General features: G+C 39.6%; 1 protein-coding gene across 1 annotated transcript in view; it reads right to left on the bottom strand.

The window, feature by feature from the left end:
• Window positions 1–280: 280 nt before the first annotated feature.
• LOC136883077 (UNC93-like protein) overlaps window positions 281–15,262 on the bottom strand; it is a 57,938-nt gene continuing 42,956 nt past the window's right edge. The window contains exons 4-6 of the mRNA XM_067155248.2: window positions 8,411–8,573; window positions 5,577–5,841; window positions 281–1,868 (exon numbers count right to left, since the gene is read on the bottom strand). Of these exons, the coding sequence (XP_067011349.2) occupies window positions 1,591–1,868; window positions 5,577–5,841; window positions 8,411–8,573 (706 nt within the window). The 3' untranslated portion in view covers window positions 281–1,590. The remainder of the gene's footprint in view (window positions 1,869–5,576; window positions 5,842–8,410; window positions 8,574–15,262) is intronic.

The raw sequence follows: 15,262 nt of genomic DNA on the forward strand, positions 1-15,262 counted from the left end.
TTTCGGAATTTCGTCCCCCTTCATTTTATCTGTTATTTATGAAGTTTATTATTATAGGGAAAACGTAAGCAATGGGATAAGGAGGCTAATACAAAGGCTATTAAGGGAGTGAGGTACAAGATAATGGGTTACAAACGTAAGGCGTTTAACATCCCACGAGCAAGCCTGAAAGACTGTTAGGAAGAGTTCGAAGAAAACTTCTTTTATAATGGCCTTCACGAAATTCATTATAGGAAAAATGTTTCGCAAGGTTAGAAAGGATATATATATTAAAATTAATTGTATTTTTCATTCATAAATTTGGCGGGGGACGAAATTACGTACACATTTTTTTTAGTTTAGTTTTTACGTAGGTCGAGTCATAAATCATGGCAACTATTTTTTTCTCGCTAACAGGAGACAACACGGACAATCTAAGATATGCATTTGGAAACGTACGGTATGTACTTGCGTATGATGCCACTAGATGGTGTATGTAAACAACAGTGTGGATCTAAGCATGCCCCCAAGTTCAGTGTGTGAGTGAGAGCGTCACAAAATGGAAGTCAACAAGCATTAGCAACGATCGTATATTAAAATAGCAGTTCTCCGCGGCAGAAATGCACGCCAATGCCATGCAGAGCTGCGGGAAGCATTAGGTGTGCATGCCATGCCCTATAGAACAGTGGCGAGGTGGGTGGAGACGTTCAAACGGGGTAGAGTATCAACTGCCGATTTACCTCGCCCAGGCCGTCCAGTGTCCATGGACAAAGATGTAGGGATAATGGAGATCGATCAGTGTTTACATGAGGACAGGCGCTGGACTCTAGCGGAAACCTTGGGTGATTATTTCGAAGGTCTGTAACCAGTGGAGACCTGTCCTTTGTACGTAGTCTTGTGTATTTGCTGTCTATACCATAATAAAACAATGTTTACCAATGGCCTGTGTTCTGTCACTTCCCTACGAGAATCTCCTGAAGTCAGAATTTGTCTTCAGGCACGATGCATAAGTACATGCCCTGTATTTTCAAATGCATATCGTAGATTTTCCGTGTTGTTCGCGAGAGAAAGAAATTGCCATGACTTATGACTCGACCCTCATATAGTTTTTATGTTATGTTATAACAGTTGTATTGTAACTCCCCTGAAAGTGGAGAATATATTCATTAATATATATACCGATTTCTAGCCTTGTCCATAATATTCCTGAATTTCTACAAGTCCAACTCTGTTAAGGGGATGAAATGTAGGCCCCCTGCCTTACCCCTTTCCACAAAAGTACAATTGATCGTCCCGTCTCGCAGAGGGATAAATAGGATAAACGTTTTTGGTAATTACTTTTGAATAAAATCATTCCATGATCACGTTGTAGTGGGTGCTCGGTTTTTTGTTTGACTGTCCCTTATAAATTCGTCTTCGAGATTCTCTGAATAATTCGAATAGTTTGACAAATCAAGCAATTATATTCCTGATAATGACCATGAAAACTTTCCTTCCAACGTGGCAAAACATTGCTCTTGCAGCACACAAGCTCTTCAAATGTCTAATGAGAACATTAATGATAAATAAATTTAAATTAAGTTTTCTTAATGATATCCTCGGGCGGTGTGGTCACGAGACGTGTGGTTTGATGGACACTTGTTGTTCAGCGGCTGCCTTCTTGGACTTTTCCTCTTCCTGCTGCTCTCGGATGATCTTCCTCAGCGCCATTTCCGCTGCGATGAAGCCGCCCATGGCGAGGATCAGCACCACGGCCAGGATCGCCAGCTTAGTGTTCATACACAAGTGAGGGCTGTAAGAGTAGGTGACGATGAAACCTGCAGAGCCCCACAGGGAGAAGTTCGAGTAGGCTGCTGCTTCATTGCCTCGGAACAACAGACCGTACATTGCTGAAAAAGTAAAATATAACTTCAATGAATATGATATTTGAAAATAATGGTATCTAATATTTTAACTGATTGTCACAAATTGTTTAGTTACCGAGCAAGTGGCCGTGCTGTGAGCTTGTATTCGGGAGATAGTGGGTTCGAACCCTACTGTCGGCAGCACTGAAAATGGTTTTCCGTGGTTTCTCATTTTTACACCAGGCAAATGCTGGGGCTTAATTAAGCCCACGGCCAGTTTATCCCCACTCCTATCCCTTCGTCGCCATAAGACATATCTGTATCGGTGGGACGTAAAGCAAATTGCAAAAATGAATTTTAAAAATGGTTAGTAGGACTTCTGTCCGGAAACATTATTTGCCACTGGGTGAATGAGCATTTCAGACAGCCTACACGTTAAGGAGTTGCAGTATAATTCCTAACTTTTTTTTTTTCACAAGTTGCTTTACGTCGCACTTACCCAGATAATTCTTACGGCGACGATGGGACAGGAAAGGGCTCGGAGTTGGAAGGAAGCAGCCGTGGCCTTAATTAAGGTACAGCCCCAGCATTTTCCTGGTGTGAAAATGGGAAACCACGGAGAACCATCTTCAGAGCTGTCGACAGTGGGGCTCGAACCTGCTATCTCCCGAATACTGGATAGTGGCCGCACTTAAGCGACTGCAGCTATCGAGCTCGGTTATAATTCCCAACTATACCTTATCTCTTCGTTATGAACTCTCTTTGGTATTGTTTCTATCTGTTTATGGAAGTTATTGTTACTTCTCCCATGTCTGTTAATTTCATTTTCCTACATTTTTCTCCACGTTCCAGAATAATCTTCATCAGCATTTGTCACACTACTACTAGAATTTACTATATCTCCCACTGTTCAGCTTCTTAGATTTTATATTGCCAAACCAACAAAATAAGATGTGAAAAGGATTTTTCATTAAGTTATATTACGTAATTGTATGGCATTTTGATTTTGAAGAGCTGTACTCTTTTGTTCCTTTATAATTCGAAAACAAAATAATTCAGAGGTTTATTTTTCAAAAAATCATTTTTGGTCAACGATAAGTAATAATAATAATAATAATAATAATAATAATAATAATAATAATAATATGGCCTCAGCTACCGTGTGCAGACATTTCAATTTGACGCCATCTGGCTGGCTGCTCATCAATTTCGACGTTCCGTTTTACTCTAGGCCCACTAGATGGCAGACCGAGTAAACCGAAACTCCCCTGGGCGTCTATGGCTGAGATTTAATTAATTTTGTCGGGTAAACACCAAATGTGTCACCAGAGATCTTTTACATGCCGACATCGTACGACATGGAGTGTCGGAATGGACTTTTTTCCGCCCTTCAAAAATCCGACTACCTCTGCCGGGTTTGAACCCGCTGTCTTGGGATCCGGAGGCCGACACTCTACCACGGATCCACAGAGACAGCTAACGATAAGTTAGAACATATGATTAGAGTGTGCTCAGCATTTGATAAGAGAATCGGACCTGTCTTTTAGTCGTATTTTGAGCAAGAATTAGCCTCGTATTTTACTTAGTACAACCAGAGCGAGTTAGCTGCACAGTCTGCTCGCGTAATTGTGAGCTTACATTCAGGATATGGTAAGATAGAATATCACCGCCGACACCCCTCAAGACTGATTTCAGAGGTTTCCCAATATTTATACTAGAAGAAAGCTTGAGGTGTAAGTCCGCGGTCGCTACCTTCCCAATCCTAGCCCTTTACAGCCCTGGGTCACCAGATATCTTCTACAGTCTGCTTCACCATGTTTGAGAGTCAAAGAAAGCAATCGCAACAAGCACGTGTATTCTGAACCTATTCAAAAACATTTCTTTTTTTTCGTTCATTAGCCTGTTTCGCTTGAACAATAGTTACAGATGAGTTAAAACAATTCCATTTTCCGCATAGTAGAGAGACTGAAGGAAAAACCAAAATCCATACACTAAGTCCCTTGGCGTAACAGCTCCGAAGGGCCTTGGCCTATCAAACGACCGCCGCTCAGCCCAAAGGCCCTGCAGATTATGAGGTGTCATGTGGACAGCACGATGAATCATCTCGGTCGTTATTCTTGGCTTTTTAGACCAGACTGAAGGTAAGAATTTTTTTTTTTGTTAGTTGCTTTACATCGCACCGACACAGATAGGTCTTATAGCGACAATGGGATAGGAAAGGCCTAGGAATGGGAAGGAAGCGGCCGTGGCCTTAATTAAGGTACAGCCCCAGCATTTTCCTGGTGTGAAAATGGGAAACCACGGAAAACCATCTTCAGGGCTGCCAACAGTGGGGTTCGAAACCACTATCTCCCGGATGCGAGCACACAGCTGCGCGCTCCTAACTGCACGGCCAACTCGCCCGGTGAAGGTAAGAACATAAAAAAATATCACGCCAGCCACAAAGCGCTTGATTAGATATTCAAACTCAATGAAATAACAGCTGCCAATATGAACATAATAGATTAACAAATCCAAGAAAGAAAATTGATCTTGCATTAAAAAGTAATTCTTTCTTTCTTAATCTGCTTACCCTCCAGGATTGGTTTTTCTCTCGGGCTCAGCGAGGGATCCCATCCCTACCGCCTCAAGAGCAGTGTCCTGGACCGTGAGACATTAGGTCGGACCGAGCTCGATAGCTGCAGTTGCTTAAGTGCGGCCAGTATCCAGTAATCGGGAGATAGTGGGTTCGAGCCTCACTGTCAGCAGCCCTGAAGATGGTTTTCCGTGGTTTCCAATTTTCACGCCAGGCAAATGCCGGGGCTGTACCTTAATCGACGCCACGGCCGCTTTTTCCACATCGTAGGCCTTTCCTATCCCACCGTCGCCATAAGACCTATCTGTGTCAGTGCGACGTAAAGCAAATAGCAAAAAGAAACATTAGGTCGGGGATACAACTGGGGAGGATGACCAGTACCTCGCCCAGTAGGCCTCACCTGCTATGCTTAACAGGGGCCTTATTGGGGAAGGGAAGATTGGAACGGATAGACGAGGTAGAGGGAAGGAAGTAGCCGAAGCCTTAATTAAGGTGCAGCTCCAGCATTTGCCTGGTGTGAAAATGGGAAATCGCGGAAAACCATCTTCAGGGATGCCAGCAGTGCGGTTAGAACCTACTATCTCCCGAATACTGGATACTGGCAGCACATAAGCGACTGCAGCTATCGAACTCGGTAGATTGCGTTGCTAAAACCAACCTCGAAAACCTATCTCAAACATGTTGAGACAGACTGTATATATCAATACGATGTTAATCCATTAGCATAAAAGAATCATTACTTGCACTTTATATGTTGATAAAACATAACTATTATGAAAATGACATACAAACAAATATAAAAATATGTACAAATTGTACATAAATTGACTAAATCATTATAATTATACAGATTTTTTTTTTGTCAATATGTTATTCCTTCGAGAAGGTAATGTTAAATTGACTAAACAGAGTTTAAGATATCAACGACGAAGTCGGACAAAACACCAGTCAAACTAAAAGAATAAAAATGTAACTAGTTATAGGCTGTTGATCAAGTATTTCCATAGAGCCATGAGGTAAATAGTCAATGATATATATGCTTCATTGTTTGTACTAATAAGATAGAATAGTTTTGAATTTATTTCTAAAATGGGCATTCATGTGTTACAGATATTAAATTCTACATCAAAAATAATGTTTCAATACAAAAATTTGGAATACAGTGTCTAAGGACTTACCATTTATCACGAGGGCAGTGCTGTCTGCTAGACCCCAGAGTGCAGCAAGAGTGAAGAACACGACTCCTTGGGAAGCACTGGGCTGCCAGAACTTCATTACAGTCACCAATATAAGGAAGAGTGTAATGGAGGAACAAATGACGACCAGCCTTCCAGCAGTCTTCACCACCCAGCTGACAAACACCGATGCTATGGAACTGGCAAGTCCGTACCCGATCAGTACGTAGCCAATATGAGGGATTCCCCACGCACAGGAGATGTAGCCCTGTGGAGCGTAACAATAGAAAGATGACGGTCATTCCGTATTGTGTCATCCCGCAAGGTTCCGATGTTGGGCCTATCGTTTTATATGTTTATGTAGTCTATCAGTAAGCTTATTGTAATGAATTAAGTAGGTTTAGAGCTCATGGTATGCCACTAGGATCTACCAACAATAAATGAAAAACTGGGTACTGCATGCTGAATTATTAGTCTAAACTTCCTGCTTAGTCGTTCACTACTGGTCTTAAAACAATATATATGGATATGATCAGCACGAAAAGAGGTGTAAATTCCAAGTGTACTAGTTTGATTACTAACCTACAATTAGTTACTCGTGTAGGTTGTGATAAAAATTCTAACTTTATTGTTTATTAGGTCATCTAATACTTAGTTACTTGCAAGACGGTTATATATGCAAAGCATGTTTGGTTTTATCTCATATAATATAAAGTACCGGCAATAGCAATTCATGCTGTTTTCTAATATAATTTCATTTTCATAGGCTTGCTTTTATACGACCGATTTAACGTTATAATTATATGCTGTCATTCACTTGGTTTGCTTAACTGATAGCGTACTTTGCATGGAAAGGAGAGTGGAATTTTTGGCAATCTGTTGTGTCCTATTGCAGTGTATTACTGTGTTTCTGAAATGAACTTCATAAGTAGGCCTACATGTTAGAAAAATCTACGATAGTTTCTTCAAGGAAATAATCAGGAACAGATCAGTACAAAATCAGTGAGGTATCTTTCGAGCTAATTACTGAAATTTTACTTTCAGTGTATTTATCTGTACATGCTTCTCTACTGTCCAAGTCCGTTTTACACATTAAATATCTTTTGACTAAATTAAAGATAGCGATGCGCGGTTTTCGCCCAGGAAATTAACAATGAGGGCCACATGAAAGAACGTTCATCGTGTTTCACGTGGTTTAATAAGCACCCAGGTAGCAGTACCAAGCCCTTTTTAATGGAACTTCCCATTTTTCGGATGCATAGTTGACTACAGTAGGCCACATCCAGTGATGCAATTATTTCCACAGTCCGGGATGAAGCACTGGTGAAAATCAGTATTGAAGTAGCACTTTGTGAAATAAGGCGCCAAAATTCAGAACCGCTTGCCATGATTGCAGTGGCTTCAGGAAACTGATGACTAATTCCAGATATGCCCTCAGGTCAAAAACATATTCATGTAAAAAGGAGAATTGAACAATTAAAAGAGATTAAGATAATGTTTGAAGTAATACACTACTGTAATTGCAGTGATGTAGACACAGTCCTAAGTCTGTGAAAGTAGGATGGAAAATTTTGATGCAGTGGGGCCCGATGAAATTCTTCGGAGCCAATTCGGAAGCAAATAGAGCAAATTGCTTTTCATGGAGGCTGATTTGAGAAAAAAAATTGGGAGCCAATTTGGACTTCGTATTTTATACTGGGCTGATTCGGGTGTAGTCTTAAACCGTTGGTTAAGTAAGATAAATTTGATATTATTGACTACACTTATAGTATTTATCCGAGTCTGAGTACTAGTATTAAACGATGTTGTACAATTTTCTTCTTTTCAGAGACTTAGAAAACTTTTGACAAGCCATGACCTTTCCATTTCACTACGGACACGACTACTCCGGTGCTACGTTTTCAGCCTTCTGTTATACGGCATGGACACTAACTGAGACCATGTGTAAGAGGTTGCAAGCATTTGAAATGTGGACGTACCGAAGTATGCTGAAGATACCTTGGACAGCTAAAATGACCAATATAGACGTTTTGCACCGTATGAACAAAGAACCAGAAATTCTCATTACCATCAAGAGAAGGAAGCTAGAATACTTTGGTCATATGATTCGGAACTGTAAATACCACCTTCTTCAAGTAATACTCCAAGGGAAAATTAATTGAAAACGTGGTCCGGGGAGAAGTTGGACATCAAGGACCTTGGACAGCTAAAATGACCAATATAGACGTTTTGCACCGTATGAATAAAGAACCAGAAATTCTCATTACCATGAAGAGAAGGAAGCTAGAATACTTTGGTCATATGATTCGGAACTGTAAATACCACCTTCTGCAAGTAATACTCCAAGGGAAAATTAATTGAAAACGTGGTCCGGGGAGAAGTTGGACATCATGGCTCGGCAACTTGAGCCAATGGTTTGGGGTGACAAAGCTTATTCTCGACCGGGCGAGTTGGCCGTGCGCGTAGAGGCACGCGGCTGTAAGCTTGCATCCGGGAGATAGTAGGTTCGAATCCCACTATCGGCAGCCCTGAAGATGGTTTTCTCTGGTTTCCCATGTTCACGCCAGACAAATGCTGGGGCTGTACTTTAATTAAGGCCACGGCCGCTTCCTTCCAACTCCTAGGCCTTTCCTATCCTATCGTCGCCATATGACCTATCTGTGTCGGTGAGACGTAAAGCAACTAGCAATAATAATAATAATAATAATAATAATAATAATAATAATAAAGATGACTCTGTTCAGAACAGCTATGAGCAAACAACAGATCATGCTACTGATCGCCAACGTTCTGCGAGGACATGGCACATGAAGAAAAAGAAGAAGAACAGTGATTACCTCGGTGAAATCCGCTCCGAGAAAGGCTTGAGAGATCCCGATGAAGGCTGTGATGGGTATCAGTGCAATCTGGTTGCGATTACACAGCAGTCGAGCTGTAGCAACGAGCAGCTGCAGTCCGGACAGTCCCGTACCGCTATCTGTCCTACCACCTTCGTTGTACCTGCAAAATCCATGTGCAGTATTAACCACATATAAATATCAAAGAGATCTGGATGTCATTTTCAACTTGGATTCTCATAATTTTGTTCAAGAATTTTACCTGCATGAAAGCAGCGATACGTGAGATAATAACCTATACATACTGGACAGTTTTGCCACAAAGTATAATGACAAACTACGATTTCAACATATGCGAGCCTGTCCCTATATTACTGGGTGGCAAAATCGTCAAACCGCTAGGAAGACTACCAATTGACACGGCTGTGAAGACCTTATTTATTAAAATAAGCCCCATCGCCACCAATTGGCCATGTCTCACCAAAAACAACTCAAAAGAAATTGAAAAAACAAAGGAAACTTTTCTAAAGAACATTTTTTTGTTTTTCGCGACATGCCCCGTCCAGACTAACTTATGAATTAGCCAGGGAATCCTTGAATATAGAGGATATAACACGACAGATGCGCCTATCCTCCACAGCCGCCTCCCAAGACCTGATAACAGAGCTACAAGCGAAGAAAAATTAAATATGGACTGAATTCTATGCAACTGAAGCCATGACATCTTCAGACTGGAAAGCGTCTCGTTTCTCAGTGCACGGATTCCAGTTTCGAGCCAATCATAGAGTGCATCTGTGAACTATGTGGACAGAAGTGTGAAATATATCACGCTGAGTGGTGTAATAGGAGACAGGGGTCTCTTAAGGACTAATGTAGTGAATACTGGTAACCTTTTATTATCGCTACAATTTGTTTTATTAATGGCTTATAGCTGCAATAAATCTATTATTATAATCATGTTCTAACTGTTAATTAACAATGGGAAACACATTTTTTTGGGGGGAGGGGGAACTGGGCACTTCTACGACGATGGTTACTTCTTCTAGAAAATATTATGGATTGTTATATTGATTTTTTGACAATAAAGTAAAAAATAACTGTGATGCCATTTTGGTTTTTTTCTGGATTGTTTCTATGCATTTTAAATTAGCAAAGGTGAAGTGTCCCTTGAAAAATTATTTCGCAAACGTCCGAGCACTTTCTGAGTTTAGTTTTTCTAGACAGGGGTGGGGAAAATCTAGAATAAGTTGTTTTATATAACTTCCGAACGGAACCACCTAGCGCTCTACGGTTTGCACAGCAGCGATTCTTAGGATCCGATTTGTAGGTGAAACAATTTCCGCGCGGGGTAGGTGCTTCCATTTGCAAGTTATATCGAACAACTAATGTCATGATTCCCTCACCTTTGACCAGATAATACAAAATTCGGAAAATGTTCGGACGTTTTCCAAATAATGTTTTAATGGACATCTCATCATTGCTAATTTAAAAATATATTGCCTTAGAAACAATTCAGCAATAAATCAAAATTGCATCACAGTTAGTTACTCACTTATTTCGCATTTTGTTGTCAAAATCAATATTTTTCGATCGCTTTTTGTTTTTCATTTTTTATTTTTTATTATCTTTACTATTTTTTCGCTTAAATAGGAATAGTGTCGCATAATATTCAAATCATCCTGCTTCCTTAAACATTCTGTCAAACTATATATATCCATATACATTTTTTAAGTAGCCAAACTCCTCTATTTACAGATTGCCATTAAAGCAAGGTAATATATACCAAATCGTACCTATAAAGTTCTACTACTTAAGGAAATCTCTAAAATGTACACCTAATGAATACACATGACAGCATATCTAGGGTTATACTTCGGAGCTGTAGAGGTGGTGTCCAGAATTTTACTGGATACTCGGAGGATTGGAGTCACGATTTCAGGGGGTGCACTTCATTGGAAGAAGCGCTTCCACGTGGCGGAAGAGGGACGAGGTAGGCCTATGGTACCGCGAACTCTAACCATTATCTCCACTAATTCAATTTCCTGAAGATGGTATTTAGATTTGTAGTAAGGGATAGTGGGTTCGTACTTTTTCTTCTTTACTAGACTGTCCTCTGACTGACCGCTATGGAGTTCAAACCTGACAGCAGGATCTAAAATAAATCCCTGTAAACTGTTGTGTTTAAAGGCTATGACCTTATTTCTCTGCGAGTTGCCTTTATGGCCATTACGTGCATCTCATCATGTACATTGAATCCCTTCTTCCTCAGCTCTTTAGCAGCGATGAAGGATCTAATCTGATGGTCCTTCGATTTCCTCAGGAGCTCTCCGCATCTGCAGAATCTCAAGACATGACTGAAGACTTTCTTTCTCTTCGTGGCAATGCCGACAGAAGTTGTTGTCCAGCGATCTACATGGCACCGAGTGCAACCCAGAAATAATAGCATTCATCATTAGAGCCTCTCTCCATTCGTTATAAGACCGTCCGGTGTGATCCTGCACCCAAGTGTTTGCTAATATTTGCTCTTTGTAAAGTTGCACTTCTAGCCCCGTTTGCGTTGGTGAACACCAGGATATAAATTCACAGTAGCATAACAAAAGGCAGCTTACTATCATGGTGTGTGGGGTGAACACAACGGATGGTGCACGGAGGAACTCATTGATGGACCATGGAGTTGAAATTATCGTGTGCTGAGCGGTGTGATTAGTGCGATGTTGGAATCCATGTGAATGTCTTCGAATGCCTGGAAGAACTGGAAAGAGAAGCCGAGAAATTTGAGAAAAGGACCCTTTACAAAACTACTGGCGTACACTAGGTTACGGAGAAAAGAAGAAGTGGACTGCGAATACGAACGACTAATGGAATCGATAAGGAAACAAACATTGAAATTCTGTGGACATCTGTTCAGAATGGATGGGAAGCTATTACCAGAACATTTTTTTTAAATTATTAGACAACAGACGTGTAGCTCAAGAAGGTCAAGAAGGACTTCGAGAGGATTGGACAAATTCGGTAAAACATTTCCAACCGAACAAAGTACCGACTGCAGACCAACAACTTCAGGGGTTAGCAGGGAGAACAAAAATGGAACATCTGACGCACGGAAGAAAGGAAGTAGGCCTGCCAGTAAACGAACAGAGCAATTTCAACCTGCAATAAAGACTTACAAAATTATTATTACTATTAATAATAATAATAATAATAATAATAATAATAATAATAATAATAATAATAATCCTGAGTCTGGTTTTCAGGCATTAATCTGATAGTTCCCCGGTATGTAACGTTAGGTGCAGCCGATAGTAAAACTCGTGCCATTTGTAATATTAAGAATTAACCTCAAGACAAAATATTCCCTCCTACTTTGAACAGACTTGGGACCACTTAACCATTCAGTACTATCGGTCCACACATCACCAGTTTCTCTTCCTTACAGCTAATATTCCGTTCATATTAAATTTATAATTAAGGCAACTAGAAGCAACTAGAAACATGGCGGATAGATGTGTGAAGTGCTCCGAGAAATTTAAAGATAATAATATGAAGGTAAAGTGTAAAAAGTGCCTTAAGTGGTTTCACATGGAGGAAGTATGCATGAGGTCAACCAAACACGAAATAGATCGCCTCCTAAGTCTTCCAAAAAGAGGATAGGCTATGGATATGTTTGACCTGCAACTCGGCGTCACTCGAACCTGAGCTTGACGTTCCACCAGACTCAAATTTACAAGACTCCATTTCCACAAAATTTAACGTAATATTAAGCAAACTTGGTGAGCTAGAGTCAGTGTATAAAGAACTGAAGACTTCTGTCCAATTTGTCAGTGACAAATTTGACGATTTTAGTGTTGAGGTGGGCAAAATGCAATCAGAACTGATAGTTCTGAACAACACAGTACAAGACTTAAAATCGAATAACTGCACCCTTTCCGGAGAAGTGACACAGCTGAAACTCGACGTTGAAGAACTAAAACAATATTCAAGAGCTAATAATATGAAAATATCCGGGATTCCGTACCACTCAGAAGAAAACTTAACCGAAATTGTCCAGAAAATTGGAGATATCCTTGATGTACCAATACATCCGGACAGCATCGACACTGTTCACAGGGTTTCTTCTTTCAACAAAACCAGTGTGAAGCCCGTAATAGTCAGATTTGTCCAACGCTGGAAAAAGGATGCTCTTTTGAAATCAGCAAGACGCCAGAAGATCCTAACCTCTTCTCTCCTAGGCTTTGGTGGTCCAAAAGTGAATATATACTTGAACGAACACCTTACGCCCTACAATGAATCTCTCTTCAAGAAGGCTCGTGATGCTAGGACAAAGGGAATTGAACGTGCATTTGTGAGACAAGGGACTATTCTGGCAAAAATCTCTGCCACCTCCCTCGAAGTATTTACAACAAAATGTGAAGACGCTATTGAAAAATTGATTAGGCTCGCAGCATCTAGGTCTAAATGAGCTGTCAGTCTTCACAGAGTCCTTCTTATGTGTTGTATTTATGTATGATTGTTTCTCTTCCTCTTCTTTTGAACTACACTAATGACAGAAAGACAATGGAACTCATACTTTCAATATAGTGACTTGGTTACCTCACTTGGAACAATTGCTCCAGCTTTGAGAATAATGTATCTCAATTCTCGTAGCATACGAAATGGTAAGTTAGAGATGATTGCTGATCGCATAGAGTTAATTCAGAATATCGATTTTATAGTTGTTGTCGAAACATGGTTGTCTGTAAACGGTGATGAGTCTAACTTTTACAATATCACAGGTTATGAAGGATTTCATTCCTTTAGAATTCCTTCTGAAAAATCACTTAAGGGTGGGGAAGTATCAATTTACGCTAAAAACAAATTGTGGCAATGTAATATCATCTATAATGTCCAAAAGCATCATAATATTCTGGTTCTGGAGGTTTCTAAGTCAGGGTGTAGTTATATTATTATAGCTGTTTACAATCCATTCACTTCAAACTGGACACAGGTAAGTGATGACATAGAAATAATACTGAACAAAATAAAACATAGAAATATAATTGTTGTTGGTGAATTTAACATAAATTTACTCTCAAATGCAGTATTAACTAATGAATATAAATCGTTCATGCAGAGCTATGGCCTTAAAAACTGTAACACAATATACCCTACCAGACTGAGTTCGAACAATTCACTAATCGACCACTTTCTATGCAGCATAAAACTTAATAACTGGTCTGTAGATAACATAATTGATGATATGAGTGACCATAATCTCTTGCTCTTTAGTTTAGATATTTCAAAAACATCTAATTATAGGCCTACTCCCAGTGAGCCAAAACGACACTCATATAAACATATAGATTATGAAAGGGCTAGATCATATTTTGAGCAACACCAATTCCAGTGGGTAGATGGTGGGGACATAAATGCTTCATATGCTGCTTTAACCAGATACATTCAAAGTGGTCTTGACTATGCATCGACAGTTAGAAAATTTCATCATCAAAATGCAAACACCATTCTGAATGCATGGTGCAAACCAGAACTTGCATCCCTCTGCAGGCATAAAGCACTTCTCTACAGTAAATTGAGAAAACACCCACACAACAGTATAATTAAAGAAGAATATAAAAGTTACTGCAATAGAGTTACAACCCTGAAAAGGACTCTCAAGAAGTCTTACTATGATAATCAATTTAAAAACAATCTACACAACACTAAACACACCTGGCTACTCATAAACGAAGTTCTTGGTAAACCTTCAAAGTCAACAATCAATATTGCACGTATCAAGCTAGGGAATGAATGTTTTGAAGACAAAAGTGACATTTGTAATGCCCTGAATAATCATTTTATCTCAGTCCCTGCCACACTATCTTCAAATATTGTTCCACATCCTGAACATACTGCTACAATCAATAATCATCCTAATTCCCTTTTCCTAGAACCATGTTCTCCAGAAGAAGTGTCTACAATAATCAATTCTCTCAAACATGCTCGCTCAGTTGCTAGTGATGGTATTTCCAGTAAGCTTCTCAAAATCTGTAATCGAGCACTCTCTGGTCCAATATCTGAATTTATCAACCGCTCTTTGGCAATAGGCATTGTCCCTGATTCATTAAAGATCTCTAGAGTGGTTCCTATACACAAATAGAATGACAGATCCGACCCTGGAAACTACCGACCCATCTCAGTACCACCTGAATTATCTAAAATCTTAGAAACTGTTGTCAAAGTTAGGCTTATTAGTTACCTCGAAAAATGCAATTATTTTTCCAGATTTCAATATGGTTTCAGAGAAAAGGCTGGGGTGAATCCTGCCTTAGTGGACATTATAATTGAGCTTCAAAATTCTATTGATAAAATTTACAAGACTGCTGGGCTGTTTATTGATTTAAAAAAGGCTTTTGATACTGTTAGCCATGGACTTATGATATACAAACTGGAAAAGGCAGGTGTGAGAGGTCCCTCGCTGCTCTGGTTTAAGGATTTCTTATCAAATCGACAACAATATGTTCAGATTGGCATGAATAAAAGTGAGCTACAAAAGATCTGCTTTGGTGTACCACAAGATTCCATATTGGGTCCAATTTTGTTTCTTATATATATCAATGACATAGCCCTGTGTTCTTTTAAGGGTAAAATATCACTTTTGGCAGATGATACTTCACTGTTCTATTCATCAAATTCTGAAGATGAAATAGTTGCAGATATCCAGCATGACTGTTGTATCTTAGATGAATGGCTGAGAAAAAATCTTCTAACAGCCAATTACTCAAAAACTGTCTGTATCATGTTCGATAAATCACAAAATGACCTAAATGCAACTACAAATATATTATTTGGCACTACGAAGTTGAAATGGGTTAAAGA

Source organism: Anabrus simplex, chromosome 11 (assembly GCF_040414725.1).
Source record: "Anabrus simplex isolate iqAnaSimp1 chromosome 11, ASM4041472v1, whole genome shotgun sequence".
Classification (NCBI taxonomy): Eukaryota; Metazoa; Arthropoda; class Insecta; order Orthoptera; family Tettigoniidae; genus Anabrus; species Anabrus simplex.